The sequence below is a fragment of the Rhinoderma darwinii genome, chromosome 1 (genome assembly GCF_050947455.1).
Source record: "Rhinoderma darwinii isolate aRhiDar2 chromosome 1, aRhiDar2.hap1, whole genome shotgun sequence".
NCBI classification, from domain to species: domain Eukaryota; kingdom Metazoa; phylum Chordata; class Amphibia; order Anura; family Rhinodermatidae; genus Rhinoderma; species Rhinoderma darwinii.
This window is the reverse complement of record NC_134687.1, coordinates 376,453,778-376,471,401: the sequence shown is the minus strand read 5'-3', so window position 1 is coordinate 376,471,401 and position 17,624 is coordinate 376,453,778. Positions and strand designations below refer to the sequence as shown.

General features: G+C 42.1%; 1 protein-coding gene across 1 annotated transcript in view; it reads right to left on the bottom strand.

The window, feature by feature from the left end:
- The window catches only part of LOC142652515 (annexin A1-like), a 50,856-nt gene that overhangs the window by 16,614 nt on the left and 16,618 nt on the right, over window positions 1–17,624 (bottom strand). The window contains exons 5-8 of the mRNA XM_075828166.1: window positions 12,372–12,485; window positions 12,174–12,264; window positions 8,247–8,326; window positions 4,431–4,487 (exon numbers count right to left, since the gene is read on the bottom strand). Of these exons, the coding sequence (XP_075684281.1) occupies window positions 4,431–4,487; window positions 8,247–8,326; window positions 12,174–12,264; window positions 12,372–12,485 (342 nt within the window). The remainder of the gene's footprint in view (window positions 1–4,430; window positions 4,488–8,246; window positions 8,327–12,173; window positions 12,265–12,371; window positions 12,486–17,624) is intronic.

Sequence of the window (17,624 nt, the reverse complement as noted above, 5' to 3'; positions counted from 1 at the left end):
TGCACTGGGGGGCTTTGAGGGCGGACGTCCGCCCGGATGGTCGCCAGTTGCGCATTCCGCGACAGGATGCGGTTGTGCATTGGCTGGGGTTTAGAGGTATGTCGTGGAACAGGGTGTTGGCGGAATTCCAGACATATGTGCGGCTCGATAGGGTTCCGGAGGTTTTAGTGTTGCACGTGGGTGGGAATGACTTAGGAGTCCGCCCTTTTCGTGAGTTGGTGCGGGATATCAAACATGATTTGTTGTGTTTGTGGGTATCTTATCCCAAGTTGGTGGTAGTGTGGTCGGACATAGTCCCAAGGAAGCATTGGCGGTTAGCTAGATCGGTGGAGAGAGTCAATAAGGCTCGGATAAAAGTTAACCGGGCGGTGTCCCGTTTTGTGGCGAAGAACGGGGGCATTTGCGTGAGGCATAGGGATTTGGAGTCAGGATTGGGGAATTTCTGGAGGAGTGACGGGGTTCATCTGACCGAGGTTGGCATTGATATTTGGAGCTTGGCTATAGCAGAAGGCATAGAAAGGGCGGTGGTGGTGTGGTGGAACTCACAGGCTTAAGGTGGTCAAGGCCTGTTTCGCGGTGGCGGGGGGAGTCCTTGAGGCCAGTCAGTACAAAATGGTGGGGGGGTCGCATCGGGGGTATGCGTCCCCCAAAAAAGGTACATGGTTGAAGACTTCATCGGGTGTTATCCCTTTGAAGTGGTCTTCTGGTAGAAGGTATGTCACTTGAAGGCTTCATCGGGTGTTATCCCTTTGAAGTGGACTTCTAGTGGTCGGTATATCACTTGAGGGCTTCATCGGGTGTTATCCCCTTGAAGTGGACTTCTAGTGGTTGGAGCCATCTGCAGAGGTGAACGGTGCTTCCGAGCTGGTTTACGGCTGGAGGTAATTAGTGGTTTGCAGATGGCTAATTCGGTGTGTTCTTGAAAGGAACATCTGAAGGGGCTTCAAGGACTTCCTCTGCTCGGGTTAATGTTAACGTTTAATTGTTATTTATGATTCTGACCCATGTTGGGTCATGTGAATTATTAGGAGGAATTCTCTGGTGGATTCCTAACTAGTTATCCGAATGTTTCGGATTTAAATTGTTTTTATAAAACTGTGAAATTAATAAACGGCTGCTGTGGCCATTTCACATCCAACCTCGGTGTCATGTGTCGTTACTAAATGGGGATGGGGGATAGTATGGTTTAAGGTTAACACACGACTCTACCTAGGCAGGTCATGCTGGGTGGGGCCGGGGGAAGACCCGGCGGTCATGGTACCAATGACAGTCAGTGGGAGATGGAAGGTCCTTAAAAAGGATTTTAGGGATCTAGGAGAGAAGCTAAAGTCCAGGAACTCCAAGGTAGTGTTTTCAGAAATACTACCAGTGCCACGAGCGTCATTTGACATATATACACAATTAAAAACATATGTGGTAGAAGTTTTTTTAAATGTATTTTTTATTTATTTTTTTAAAGAAAAAAAACTAAAGTACTAAAGCAGCTTTTAAGGACTGGGGAAGATCGTGTAGTTTGTGCATACGTTCTATTAGGGCATCGGTCGTGTTTATAGAGATCAATGTACATGATGTGGTGCACGATTTGACACTTTCATGTCAAAACTTGCACATCAGATGCACAGTAAAAACGAGATGTGAACTTAGTCTTAGGCTTTAGGGTATGTTCACATACTTAAGAAACTTCTGAAAATACGAAGCGGTTTGCAAGGAGAAACAGCCCCTGATTTTCAGCCGTTTTTTCCTTAAAGAGGCTCGGTCACCACATAAGTGCCCTATCTCCTACATAAGGAGATCGGTGCTATAATGTAGACAGCAGTGCTATTTTAAAAAACGATCCATTTTCACCACTTTATTAGAGATTTTAGATTTATGCTAATGAGTTGCTCAATGGACAACTAGGCATGTTTTACTATTGACCAAGTGGGCGTTGTACAGAGGAGTGTATAACGCTGACCAATCAGCGTCATTCACTGCTCTCCATTCATTTAGGCAGCGCATAGGGATCCTTTTAGATCAGTATTGTTAATGTGTTCGTATAAGACAAGCACATAGAGAAGTGTTTAGACAGTGACTAGACATTCCACGGGATGTCTATTCACAATCCCTGCACTTAGTTACGGTTTCTGTGGTAGTTACAGCAGAGCAAGCATAATCTCGTTGTAACCTGTCATTTACAGCGTAATCGCACGAGATTACGCTTGCTCTGCTGTAACTACCACAGAAACATTAACGAAGTGCAGGGATTGTGAAAAGACATCCCGTGGAATGTCTAAACACTTCAGTATCGTTAATGTGTTAGTATAAGACAGCACATACTCAGTGGTGGATCATTAGGGCGGTTCGGGCGGCCGCCCGGGGCTCCCAGGGGGCCCATGGCCGCCCGAACCCCCTCATGCCCGGTGGCGTCGCTAGCACCCGAGGGAGCCCCGGTGCCAGGACCACACCTGTCATGAGGCGAGGTTAGCTTCTGTCCTACTTAGCAGCCGTGGTCTGTGCTGAAACTCCCCTTCCAGCCCCCCTTTCCTGCTCTACACATCTCTCCTCCTGCTGCTAGCAGTCGGGACATGGGGGAGGGGAGACTGTCTGCAGGCTCTGTCAGGCTGTGAGCAGGAGAAACGCTGTGTGAAGACTCCCACCACATCAACCTGCTGAACGCTCTTCACAAATATCCTACATAAAAGGTAAGTGCATGTGTATTTACAATGTGTAGCATGTATGTATACACGTATAGGGGACACACACACACACTGTGTAGCATGTATGTATACACGTATAGGACACAATGTGTAGCATGTATGTATACACGTATAGGACACAATGTGTAGCATGTATGTATACACGTATTAGGACACAATGTGTAGCATGTATGTATACACGTATTAGGACACAATGTGTAGCATGTATGTATACACCACACACACACACACACCTTTGCGGCACTCCAAGTTGAAAAAATGATGGTTTATTCAATCCAAATGTAACAGCAACGTTTCAATCCTACAATAGGATCTTTCTCAAGCCAGGCTTGAGAAAGATCCTATTGTAGGATTGAAACGTTGCTGTTACATTTGGATTGAATAAACCATCATTTTTTTTCAACTTGGAGTGCCGCAAAGTTTCTCTTTTTCTATATCTGACATTACGTCCGAGGATCGGGACTTTTTTGCTGGCACCAGATTCATACTTATTCTGTGAGTGCTGCCGTTTTCTCTCTCTCATATAATATATATATATATATTATATATATATATATATATATGTGTGTCTATTCCTGCAGCAATTCTGCTGCAGAAAAAAAAAAAAAAAAACTCACCATTTCCTGCATGCTTGCTCAGAAAATGGTGTGTATTTTGCTGCGTTTCTCAATGCACCTTTTTACGCTGCTTATTTTTAAATGAGGCGTAAAAAAACGCCCCGTCGTAACAGAACGCCGTATTTCCCATTGAAATCAATGGGCAGATGTTTGTAGGCGTTCTGCTTCCGATTTTTTCAGTAAGTTTACGGCACCGTATGTCCTATCCTTGTCTGTTTTTTGAGCATCACGCACCCATGGAAGTCAGTGGGTGCATGAAAATCATGGACAGCACACGGACACACATCCGTGTGCAGTCAGTGATTCACGCTCAAGTTCATAAGAAATTAAGCGAAGTGGAGAAAAAAAAAAAAAAAAAAAAAGAGAAATCTGTTCATAAACAACCGATGCAGTTCCGTGTGGCAACATATGCGGACGCAAAACGGACACGTTTGTGTGAATCAGGCCTTACTTGTGTAGATGGCAGAATCATAGGTTGGAATACATTGGAGTATTTAGAACAAAGTATGTACGAGTGATTCGCAACCAGGGTTTCTTGTAACCTCTGGTTCATTGGAGCCTGGTCAGGGGTTTCCCAGAACACCGCAGCAGAAAGAACTGTTGCTTATAAAAAGGATGGAAAATAGACCTCAACCTACGCAGAGATGCTCTGCAAAGCAGCTAAAACGTGTGCAATAATAAAAGCACTGGGCATGCATTATATAATGCTTTACCTCCGGCACACCAAGCTTCAGTTTAGGCTATCTACAGTATATACTCGGCTTTAGCCTGTAATAACTCGATTGTGTTGTGCAGGAAAAGACTTGCCGAAATTTGGATATTATTTATACATTAAGACATTAGTAACCATTAAATAAAAATAACTGAAATGGTTAGTCACAAAACAAGATTTGACTCGTGAATTTGTATAACAATGCTAACTTTTTTGGATATAGAGTACATACCAGTAACTAATATGGAAACGAAGCTTGTACAAGCGTTAAGTCAAAGATCACTACATCTGTACTGTCAGCCGGTGAAAAATGGTGTGCTGTATGAGGTGGTTTATGGTGTCTTTTCAAATACAGAAGATTCATGTACATCTGTGCAAATAAACATTTCATGGATATCTACTTACCCTGGCGTCAGTATCCACAAGTTCATCGTTTACACGAGCATCTTCACTGCGATCCCCCTACAACACATGTAGACTTGTATTAGGAGTATTGGAGTGAAGAGTGTACAGCAAAGTGCACGTTTGCAGAGAATTGCATAGTTAAACAAGGGGAGATAGTTTAAAGGACCAAGAAAATGCATCAAACCTTATTTTCCTGTACTACAACATTTGTCTTGATATGGTTTATCCCCATTTAAAAAAAAAAAAAAAAAGTGCTCCATTGACAATGCTACCAGGTGTGTCTTGCGCAATGTATGCATGTCTTGAACATCCGTTTGAGGGTGAATATCCCTGCACTAGATGCAGCATGTTGTGTATTTGGAAGCCCAGGTATTGGATCTAAATATGCAGCGTGAAACACTTAGAATTGCAAAGCTGGAGAGAAGTTTAGAGCTCACTGGGCAAACACTGGCAGGGGCCAGTGAGATGGATGTGGGTGGAAGGGGGGCGCAAGCTCAGGATCCAGAGATTAGTAGCGGATAACAGAGGAAGGGGAGAAAAAGTGCCAGGGAGGCAAGTCCTGAACCGGCACAACCTAGTAAATATGCCGGTTTGGCTGATATTAGGGACGCAAGTCCAGAGCCAGCAGCACTACAGCAGGGCATTGCTTCTAGCAACAAGGACAAGGTTTGCTGTAGGAAGGATGGAAGAAGGAGTGCAGCAAAGTTCAGACAGATGCTGATGGTAGGGGATTCTATTATTAGGCGGACAGTTCAGGTCAACAGTCGCCGCGACTGTGAATGCCGAACAGTGTGTGGTCTGCCGGGTGCGGCATATTGTGGATCGGGCAGATTGCTGGGTGGGGCTGGGGGAAGACCCGGCGGTCATGGTACCAATGACAGTCAGTGGGAGATGGAAGGTCCTTAAAAAGGATTTTAGGGATCTAGGAGAGAAGCAAAAGTCCAGGAACTCCAAGGTAGTGTTTTTCAGAAATACTACCAGTGCCACGAGCGTCACTAGAAAGACAGCAGAAGATTAGGGAGTTAAATAAGTGGCTTAGAAATTGGTGCAGGAAGGAAGGGTTTGGGTTCACGGAGAACTGGGCTGACTTCTGTCGGCTACAAGCTCTATGGTAGGGACTGGCTGCATCGAAATGGGAAGGGTGCAGCTGTGCTGGGGAAAGAATGGCTAGACGGCTGGAGAAGCTTTTAAACTAGGATCTGGGGAGGGAGGCTGAGGATACACAAGCAGGGTTAGATGGAGTACATAGGGAGTGGGGGCTGGGGTTAGCAAGCCGAGTAGGGAGGGGTCTAGGAATAAATACGGACCTAAGAATATTAAAGATGTCGGTAAGATTAAACGTACGAATGCAAGAAGTCTTGCAAGCAAAATGGACGAGTTGGAGATTCTAATGACTGACATGGATTATAATGTAGTGGGCATAACAGAAACCTGGCTGAATGAGAGCAATGACTGGGTAACAAATGTGGGGGGCTAAACCGTATTCAGAAGAGATAGAAAAGAAAAAAAGGTGGAGGGGTTGGTCTGTAAAATCCAGTTTAAGACCAGTGCTGAATGAAGACATTGGGGGAGACTGACAGTGTGGAGTCTTTGTGGGTAAATATTCATGGAATGGTTAATAATGGTAAACTACTAATTGGAGTTTGTTATAAGCCACTGGACATAGCAGAACAGGCCGAGGATGAAATGCTGCAACAAATATAAAAAGTAGCAAATCATAATGGGGGATTTTAACTATCCTGACATTAATTGGGACTTAGAGGCCGCTGGATGTGCTAAAACCTGAAACTTTATACACAATTCAAGACAAGTATTTCACTCAGATAGTTAATAAACCAACCAGAGGGGATAATGTGCTGGATCCAGTCTCATCTAATAGACCAGACACCATATCAGATGTGGAGGCCCAGGAGCACTTGGGCAATAGTGACCACAATATGGTAAGTTTTAATATAAATTTTCAATAAAACAAATACGAATATTTAAGGGAATTAAGCCCAGTAGTGGACAGACTATTGTATCTCATCTTCTTAGACTCTTGGAACAGGATCAGTGCCACAGGATTGGAGGACGACTGATGTTGTACCAATATGTAAGGGTAAGAAAAGGTGGGACCGAGCAACTACTGTCCAGTAAGTTTGACATCTGTGGTATGTAAAGTATTTGAAGGTATTCCAAGAGAAAAATTACTAACGTACATAGCAAAGAAAAGTCTAACAACTTATAACCAACATGGATCCATGAAAAACAGGTCGTGCCTAACCAACATGCTCTGTTTCTAATGTGGATGATGGTCATGCGGCGGATGTGATTTATTTGGATTTTGCGAAAGCAGTTGATACGGTTCCAAATAACAGTGTTCTAAAGCTACAGACACAGGGACTGGGGGAACGTGTATGTGAGTGGGTAAAGAGTTGGTTAAGGGACAGAAAACAGTCGCTATAAATGGAACTTACGCAAAATGGGTTGAAGTTAGCAGCGGGGTACCACAAGGATCGGTGTTAGGCACAGTTCTTTTTAATCTCTTTATTAATGACGTTGTGGATAGGATTGATAGTAAGGTGTCAGTTTTTGCTGATCCAAAAGTTTGTAGGATACTTAAAACTCAGCTTGACCTTAAAATATTACAGAAAGACCTAGAGAAGTTGGCAGCATGGGCAAAAACATGGCAGATGAAGTTTAATGTTGATAAATGTAAAGTAATACACTTAGGATGCAATAATAGTATTAATTCATATACGTTAAATGGAATAAAACTGGGGATAACTGAACAGAAGAGGGACCTGGGTATTCTGGTAGCAAATAATCTAAGCAGCAGCACTCCATGTCAGGCAGCAGCTACAAGAGCAAATAGGATTTTAGAGTGTACAAAAATATAAAAACTAGTGTTTCAAATGTAATTACCCCTCTATAAATCACTTGTAAGACCACATCTAGAATATGGAATTCAGTTTTGGGCTCCACATTGTAAAAAGGACATTGAACACTTTCCAGTTCTCCTAAGGCGGGCAACAAGATTATTAAATGGGAGGTGTTCCTTACAACGAAAGGCTAGAAAAATTGGGCTTGTTCAGCTTGGAAAAAAGACGTCTTAGAGGGGATCTTCTTATGTATAAGTATGTGTGTGGTCAATACAGAGAACTAGCACATGATCTGTTCCTTCCAAGGACTCTACAAAGGACCAGGGGACACCCATTGTGGGTGGAAGAAAGACGTTTCAGACGACATCAGTATAGGAAAGGGTTCTTTACAGTTAGATTGGTCAAACTATGAAATGCCCTTTCCCAAGAGGTAGTGATGGCAGATACTAGGTCAGCTTTTAAAAAAAAAAAAGCTAGATGCTTATTTACAAATAGCATTGAGGGTTATATTTATTTTATCAAGCAGTGAATGACGGGTAATTTATTGAGAAAAGTTGAACCTGATGGATCTATGTCGTTTTTCAACCTCTGTAACTGACAAAACCAGAGAGACACAGTAACAAACATTCCCATTGTAATGCCATAGAAGTCTTATAAACATTACTAGATTAGGCTGAATTCACACTGCAATTTATGAATGCAGATCCCTGCTGTATTGCTTCACAGAGATCTATTCCTGAATAAAGTGAACTTCAAATTAGCATCAGTTGGGGAATGGGGTAATTTCTGAATTCCTTAGAATTTTAAATAAAATTAAAAAACCCTAATAAATTCTACACAGTTTGTGGTAGGTAATACTAATATATAGTTAATGTCCATTGTTAGTTATTTAATGCTTGGTACATGTGCCATTGGTGTAAATACTATACATTGTGCCGAGATCACGATATAATACCTTTGCAAGTGCAAGTAATGCTTTTTGAAAATCTCCAGATGTATCTGAGGTTATATCCTTTGACAAATCATTCTTGAATACTGTAACAGATGAAAATTACATTGTAGTACTTTCGTAGGCATGTAAAACAATCAAATATTTTTTATATAGACAGTCGTGTTTTTCTCTCATTAGGTCATTGAAACATGAAATACTTGGGGGCTAATTATTCAACCTTTCACAAGAGGGCAGTGCAAATTGGGACATTGCCACTTCTGGAAAGAGGGCAGGGCAACAGCAGCCTAACAAAAGTTTTATAAATTTACGCCAAATTTGCGTAAATAATGGAAATCTACGTCAGTTCCTAGCTGGTGTAGATTTCACTCTGTGGTGTGCAGCAAGCTAGAGGCCTGCACTGGGCCCCTACCTCCCCTCCAGCTCCCTATTCACTCTAGCGCTGCTCATACGACGTATGGAAGCTGTGCAGTTTCAGGATATTGTATGCTCTGATGTTGCATGAGCAGTGCTGGAGTGATAAGGGGACCCGGAAGAGAGAGAAGAAGCGCTGAGGTTCGTACGCGTCTTCCCTACATTAACGAGAAAATTAAATAAATGTGTCGCATCTTCCTCCAAGGTCGTGCCACACAATTTGTTTTGAGGCTTTTGCCTCTTAAACAATAAAGGTGTTGTATTTTACAACAGCTTTTCTTAACTCAGGCCTACGAAACAGTCAAAAAATAAATTACCCCTTTAACTGCCTTGCTGTACCGGTGTTTTTTTTGTTTTTCCTAGCAGTTAGGAAAAATATATATATAAAAAAATAAATAAACTTATACCTTGTTAGCCAGTATATGGAAAATATAAAAACTGAAATTCCTTAGTAGTGGATACCTTTTAATGGCTAACTAAAGAATACATAGTAAGATTGCCTGGAAAGAACGTGGTTTGCCATCATTTCAGTTAGCCATAAAAAAAAATAAAAAAAAAAATACTGAGGACTCAATTTTATTAGTAACAGATCAATATCTTATAAGCTACTGTACAATTTACCATGTAGACATGCACAGCCTATTTCATGTACGGTGTTGTACTAGATAGATTAGTGCCACGTATACTTCCCATATCATACGAGCAATTGAACTTCTGTGATGCCAGATATAGTAGGGTCTAGGCTTCAATACGGACCATACAATGGCAGCTATAGTTCCTATTCTATAGTACTATAGTTCCCAGTATAGCATAAAAGCAGTCTTTGACCCATGGGAACCTGGCCTGATATGCTGCGCAGTTTTTACGTAGTGTATCAGACCTGGAACCCACAGCACCTTCGGTCTGAAAAAAACGACACCACACAGTCAATAGCGACAGCAGCATCTAACGTGTGACAGAGGGAGGGAGCTCCGGGGCACCGATTGGTTTCCATGGCAAAGGCCCACAGGTCTGCCTTCAGCAACTGCCTATTTGGCCATGGCCTAATAGATTGCCTGCCAGTTTTACTGACCGGTAATAATGCTTTGGTATACTAAGTATATCAAAGCATTATATCTGCGATCAGATGATTGCAAAGGGAATTCAAAGTATTTGTTTTATATTTTTTACAATAAGATTACTGTAAAAATAAAACTACTCCCCCCACCCCTAAAAAAATAAATAAAAAAACATTAATGTTATAGCTGCGATCGTAATGGCTCGAAGTTGACAATTCGGCTCTTTCAATGTGGCGATTCAAAACCTTTTTTTTTTTTTTTAAGGGGTTTTATTTTGCAGACACAGGAATACAAAACCTTTACATATTTAATATCCCTGTAATCATGCCGACCCATAGAATAAAAGGTAACCTGTTATTTATGCCGCATAGTGAAGGGCAGAAATTTAGAATGTAAAAAAACATTGCTGAAAAAGCGGTTTATTTTCAATTCTTTACTAAAATAAAAGTTAAATTCTATGCATCCAAAAATAGTGCAATTGAAAAAAAATACAACTCGTCCCGCAAAAAACAAGCCCTTATACGGCTAGGACGATGGATTAAAAAAAATAAAAAATAAAAAAAAAACTTGGACAGTGAAAAATCAAAAAGATAGCCAGGCCTTTTTGCATGTTAATGACCAAGGATTAAGCATGTTCTGTACATTTTCTGTTTCTTTTTATAGTGTTTTTACTTCAATGTGACACGCAAGTGTTTTTCTGCAGACTTAGGCCTGATTTACACGAGCGTGTGCGTTTTGCGCACGCAAAAAACGCAGCGTTTTGCGTGCGCAAAAGGCACTTGACAGCTCCGTGTGTCATAAGTGTATGATGCGCGGCTGTGTGATTTTCGCGCAGCCGCCATCATAGAGATGAGTCTAATCGACGTCAGTCACTGTCCAGGGTGCTGAAAGAGTTAACTGATCGCCAGTAACTCTTTCAGCACCCTTGACAGTGAATTCTGATCACCATATCGAGTAACCTGTTAAAAAAAAAAAAAAGGTTCGTACTTACCGAGAACTTCCCGGCCGTTGCCTTGGTGACGCGGCCTTGGTGACGCGCCTCTCTTGACATCTGGCCCCAGCTCCCTGGATGACGCGGCAGTCCATGTGACCGCTGCAGCCTGTGCTTGGCTTGTGATAGACTGCAGCTGTCACTTGGACTGACTTGTCATCCCGGGAGGTCAGACTGGAGGAAGAAGCCGGGAGTTATCGGTAAGTCAGAACTTTTTTTTTTTTTTTTTTTTTTTACACGTTCACGTATATTGGGATCGGAAGTCACTGTCCAGGGTGCTGAACCAGTTTAACTCTTTCAGCACCCTGGACAGTGACTGTCTCCTGACGTCGCGTACCGGAACATTTTTTGCCGGGTTCGGCCAAAACGAGTTCTGCCGAACCCGGTGAAGTTCGGTTCGCTCATCTCTAAGACACTCCGTTTGGATGTTAGTAAACAGAAAAGCACGTGGTGCTTTTCTGTTTAGATTCAGAGTTTGACAGCTCTTGCGCGAATCATGCAGTTCGCACGGAAGTGCTCCCTGCGTGGTTTTCACGCACCCATTGACTTCAATGGGTGCGTGATGCGCGAAAAACGCAGAATTTTTGAACATGTCGTGAGTTTTTTCAGCGCACTCACGCTGAGCAAAACTCACGGACTGTCTGCATGCCCCCATAGACTTGTATAGGTCCGTGCGACCCGCGTGAAAAGCACGCGAGTCGCACGGACGTATATCAAGTTCGTGTAAATGAGGCCTAAGGCCTCATGCACATGACCGTAAGGATTTTTATGGTCTGCAAATATGGATCCGACAACTATGGATACACATCCATAGCAATTGCAGAAGCGCCTATAGAAGTCTATGGGCGAGTCCTCCGTGCTGCAATTGCTGACAATAGGACAGGTCATATATTTTGCGGATCATCTCTATCGCCTGGACACACATTCGTAAACATACGGAAAGTGTCCAGGGCCAATAGAAATTAATGGTTCTGCAAGTTCATCTGTAATTACGGATGAAAATTACGGTCAAGTGCATGGGGCCTTTAAGGGCCTGTTTACATCAGCATTTGGCTTCTGTTCCTCTGAACAGATGAATGGAAAGAAAACTGAAGAGTATACTTTCCGTTTACATAACCATTTTCAATTGTTGCGCTATTGCTTCCAGGAAAAAAGACCCAAAAAAAAACAAAAAAAAAAAAAAAAACTTAAAACCTAGCAGAACGGAGGCAAACAAAAATCACCACTGAAATCAATTGTAATGCAAATGGCAACTGAATAATCTGAGGATATACTGCAAAACTGCACACTAGGTCTTGTTTACACAGTGCAATTAAGCCAAAAACAGAATTAGATCCAGAACAGACCTCGAAGGCCTTCCTTTATATATTTCTGCTGTTCAGTGCAAAATCTGCACTGTGTGAACAAGGCCTAAAAGGAAACAGATACAATCCTTGGGGGTTAATTACATCCATCAGCTTCAATACTTACATTCTTTGTAAACTTTGTTGATTTCTCGGAGCTCCTTGTTGGTTCTTGATGCTAAGATTTCAATAAGAGTCTCCTCATCAGTTCCCATTCCCTTTAGAGAATGAAAATGTACCAGTGGTTACAGGTGTGTGAACGTTACATTTTTTAAAATGTGATGGACTTCTATACATTTAAGGACTAGAATGTTCTAATTCATACCTTGGTGGCATGTTTAAGTTCCTGGGCATCAAATTCAGCTGGGGTTCTCAGTAAAGCCAAGACAACCTCTTCAAGATGACCAGAAAGGGCTTTCTTCAAAGCTTCCTCTAGAGGCTTGAAACAATAAGACATACCAGGTTAAAGTTGATAGTAATTTATGCCTTTTTTTAATATGTAAATTGTATGGTATTTACTTCAATTATGGCATCATGAATTAGAAAAAAAATAAAAATTCAGAAGAGAAGAGCGTCCCATCATGTGGGAAAAATTCAGACATAGGAATCATGAAGATTAACATACACAATCTGACAGTGAACACAGATTGGATAGTGTCAGACTCTACATAGTGACCCCATTTATAAGGCCTGATTCAGACGAACGTGGCGTTTTTGCGCATGCAAAACACGCTGCGTTTTGCCTGCGCAAAAGCCACTTCACAGCTCAGTGTGGCAGCAGATGACGCGCGGCTGCGTGGTTTTTGTGCAGCCGCCATCATTATGACACGCCATTTGGATGTTTGTAAACAGAAAAGCATGTGGTGCTTTTGTTTACATTCATCCTTTTGATAGCTGTTGCGCGAAACAGCCAGTTCGCACGGAAGTGCTTCCGTGCGGCATGCGTGGTTTTCACGCACCCATTGACTTCAATGGGTGCGTGATGCGCGAAAAACGCAGAGATATTGAACACATCGCGCTTTTTACGCAGTGGGAAAATGCTGCGCAAAAAGCACGGACTGTCTGTACTGCCCATATACTTCTATTGGTCCATGCGAGCCGCGTGAAAACCACGTGGCCTGCACGGATGCAATTCACGTTCGTGTGGATCCGCCCTAGGAGTAATGCTAATGCTGAATTGTCAATTTATTCATACACTTCCAGGAGGAATAACAGAGGAAGGACAGTTCTAAGAAAAGATACTCCATAATCAGACAAGTAAGAGCCGACAGTATGCATAGACTTATATTTAAAGTTAAAGATTTGTAGCAATATAAAATTTAACAGCTCACTATGAGGTTACATAGTTACATAGTTACATAGTTAGTACGGCTGAAAAAAGACACATGTCCATCAAGTCCAACCAAGGGAAGGGAAAAGGGAAGGAAAAATTTCTACACATAGGAGCTAATATTTTTTTGTTCTAGGAAATTATCTAACCCTTTTTTAAAGCCATCTACTGTCCCTGCTGTGACCAGCTCCTGCGGTAGGCTATTCCATAAATTCACCGTTCTTACTGTAAAGAAGCCTTGTCGCCTCTGCAGCTTGAACCTTTTTTTCTCCAGACGGAGGGAGTGCCCCCTTGTTTTTTGAGGGGGTTTTACAAGGAACAGGATATCACCATATTTTTTGTATGTGCCATTAATATATTTATATAAGTTAATCATGTCCCCCCTTAGTCGTCTTTTTTCAAGGCTAAATAGGTTTAATTCTTTCAATCTTTTCTCATAACTTAAATTCTCCATGCCCCTTATTAGCTTCGTTGCTCTTCTTTGTATTTTTTCCAACTCCAGGGCATCCTTTCTATGAACTGGAGCCCAGAACTGAACTGCATATTCTAGATGGGGCCTCACTAATGCTTTGTAAAGTGGCAATATTACATCTCTGTCCCGCGAGTCCATGCCTCTTTTAATACACGACAATATCTTGCTGGCCTTTGAAGCAGCTGATTGACACTGCATGCTGTTATTGAGTTTATGATTTACAAGAACACCCAGATCCTTCTCAACAAGTGAATCCGCCAGTGTAGCTCCCCCTAGGACATATGATGCATGCAGGTTGTTGGTACCCAGATGCATAACTTTACATTTATCTACATTAAACTTCATCTGCCAAGTGGACGCCCAAACACTTAGTTTGTTTAAATCTGCCTGTAATTCATGAACATCTTCCATAGTCTGAACTATATTACATAGCTTGGTGTCATCTGCAAAAATAGAAATAGTGCTATTAATCCCATCCTCTATATCATTAATAAATAAGTTGAATAATAGTGGTCCCAGCACTGAACCCTGGGGTACACCACTTATAACCGGGGACCATTCAGAGTAGGACTCATTGACCACAGCTCTCTGGATACGGTCCTTGAGCCAATTCTCAATCCAATTACAAACTATATTTTCTAAACCTATAGTCCGTAATTTACCCATTAGGCGTCTATGGGGGACAGTGTCAAATGCCTTTGCAAAGTCCAAAAACACTAAATCCACAGCGGCCCCTCTGTCTAGACTTCTGCTCACCTCTTCATAAAAACAGATTAGGTTAGTTTGACAACTTCTGTCCTTAGTAAAACCATGCTGGCTGTCACTTATAATGCTATTTATTGTCACATAATCCTGTATATAGTCCCTCAATAGCCCCTCAAACATTTTCCCCACGATGGATGTTAAGCTTACTGGTCTATAATTACCCGGGGAAGACCTAGAGCCCTTTTTGAAAATAGGCACCACATTTGCCCTGCGCCAGTCCCTTGGCACTATACCAGTCACTAGAGATTCTCTGAATATTATGAAAAGGGGGACAGAAATAACTGAACTAAGCTCTTTAAGAATTCTAGGGTGTAACCCATCTGGTCCCGGAGCCTTGTGCACATTTATTTTATTTAATTTAGCTTGGACCATCTCTACATTCATCCAATTCAGTATATCAGCCGATATATTAACAGCACTGGCACCGGCTACATCAGCTGCTCTTTCTTCAGTTGTATATACATTGCTAAAGAACCCATTTAGTAACTCTGCCTTCTCTTGATCCCCTGTGATCAACTCCCCATTACCATTATCTAGGGGTCCCACATGTTCAGACCTTGGCTTTTTTGCATTTATATGCTTGAAGAATTTTTTAGGATTTGTTTTACTATCCTTGGCCACCTGCCTTTCATTTTGTATTTTTGCTAATTTGATTACATTTTTACAGATTTTATTAAGCTCTTTATATTTTACAAAGGCTACAGCTGTACCCTCAGATTTGTATTTTTTAAATGCCCTTTTTTTGTCATGTATTGCCCCTTTCACAGAAGGTGTAAGCCACGTGGGGTTTAATTTGAGTCGTTTATACTTATTACCTGTAGGAATAAATTTTGCACTATAATAACTCAAAGTAGATTTGAAAATCTCCCATTTATCATTTGTTCCATTATTTGACATTAGTTCTTCCCAGTCTATATCCTGAATTGCAGCCCTCATCCTGGGGAAATTGGCTTTCTTAAAATTAAATGTTTTTGCCCTCCCAGCCTGCGTTTGTTTTTTACAGTATAGGTAAAATGTAACTATATTATGATCACTGTTACCGAGGTTTTCACGAACATTGACATTCCCAACAAGATCTGCATTATTAGAAATGACCAGATCCAACAGAGCTTCACCTCTAGTCGGGTCTTCCACAAACTGGCCCATAAAATTTTCCTGCAACAGGTTGAGGAAATGTCTCCCCTTTGCAGTTGAAGCCGAACCATGACACCAATTAATATCCCGGAAATTAAAATCTCCCATTATCACTACAGTACCCGCCTGTGCAGCCCGCTCCATCTGTTTATATAGCTGAACTTCCATCTCCTCAGTTATATTGGGGGGTCTATAGATTACACCAAAAGTAATTTTTTCAGTGTTTACCTCCCTTTCTAGTTCCACCCACAAGGTTTCAACCTCCTCACAGTCTTCACCCACTATTGTCTCTTTCACACTCGCCTTCATATCACTTCTCACATACAGACATACACCACCACCTTTCCTATTTGTCCTGTCTTTACGAAAAAGTGTAAAACCCTGTAGATTTACAGCCCAGTCATGTGAAGAGTCCAGCCATGTTTCAGCAACACCAACTATATCTATATTTTCTTCCAGTATCAAGGCCTCCAGCTCCCCCATTTTACTTGCTAGACTTCTGGCATTTGTGAACATACACTTTAACTTGCCTGTCAGTTTTTCACTTTTATTATCAGAAATGTGATTTGACATTAATCGGTCCTTTTTATTTACACTGATGTTTTGTAACGAAAGGATCTCCTTATCCTGTTGTCTAGTCCTCTCCCCACATTCTGTTTCTCCCCCCACCAATATAGTCTGACCCCTCTCTAACCTGGCTACCCCTTTTTTTCTACATTGACCTCCCTCCTCAGCCCTAGTTTAAATACTCCGCCACCCCAGCTAGAATTCTCTCCCCCAGCACAGCGGACCCCCTTCCATTTAGGTGCAAATCATCTGCAGAATACAGTTTGTACCCCAATGAAAAGTCAGCCCAGTGCTCTAGGAACCCAAATCCTTCTCCTCTACACCAAGACTTCAGCCATGCATTTAACTCCCTAAGCTCCCGCTGTCTAAAGTGAGATATTACTCAATGATGGACTGCTCCTCCGCATAATCAGAACTGCAAGGTGCTAGAAGGCCTCCTCCACACAGATTTGTTGTTTTTTTTCTGACAGATTAAACTATTGGAAAACGCCAGCGTTTGTAAGATGTAACATGCGTTATGGAATTTTTAGACTTTATTTTGTATATTTTTTTTAAAGCTAATAGAGCAACCTATGGGGGAAAGAAATTCTAGTCCCAGAGCATGCTGCATTTGGAAGAGAAAAAACAAAAAAACAAAAACAAAATTGAACCATGAAGGACAAATTCAGTGTGTGAATCCAGCCCAAATCACAGCATGACAAAACCCTAATGTGCCTAGCCAGCTTAAATTGGAGAACTGCATGCCAACCAGTGCACCAGTTAGAGGGTGGAGGCATACCAGCTTAAGGCCCAGTTCACCAAATTTTTGGGTGCTGTTTTTCATGTGGAAACTGCGCCAAGACTGCCGAGCGGGAAAAAGCAGCAACATGCTCTTTCGTCTGACCTCCCATTGAAATCAATGGGAGGTAGAAAGATTACTGCAGCGTTTAATGCCCGCGGTGCTCAATGGCAGCGGCTGAAAAGCGCTGTGAGAGAAACGCTGCAAAAAACACGGCAAAGATGCAGGCAGATCCAAATCTGCCTCAACTCTGAAGGAAGAAATTTGAGGTAGTATACAGGGCTGGCATCAGCACCCAGCGAACCCAGCCAAGTGCCGGGGCCCACTCGGCCGCCATCACGGTCCATATAAGATGTCAGAAGGAGAGAAGGAGTCAAAAGCAGAGCGCTAACGGCTCAGCTCCAAGACTCAGTCTCTGGTAAAGCCCCTGACATCACTGTCCAAATATGGACAGCAGTGTCAGGAGCAGTGTTAGCAGGAGTTAGTGGCACTCTGCCTGGGACTTTGGCTCTAGGGTTGCCCCTGAAATCAC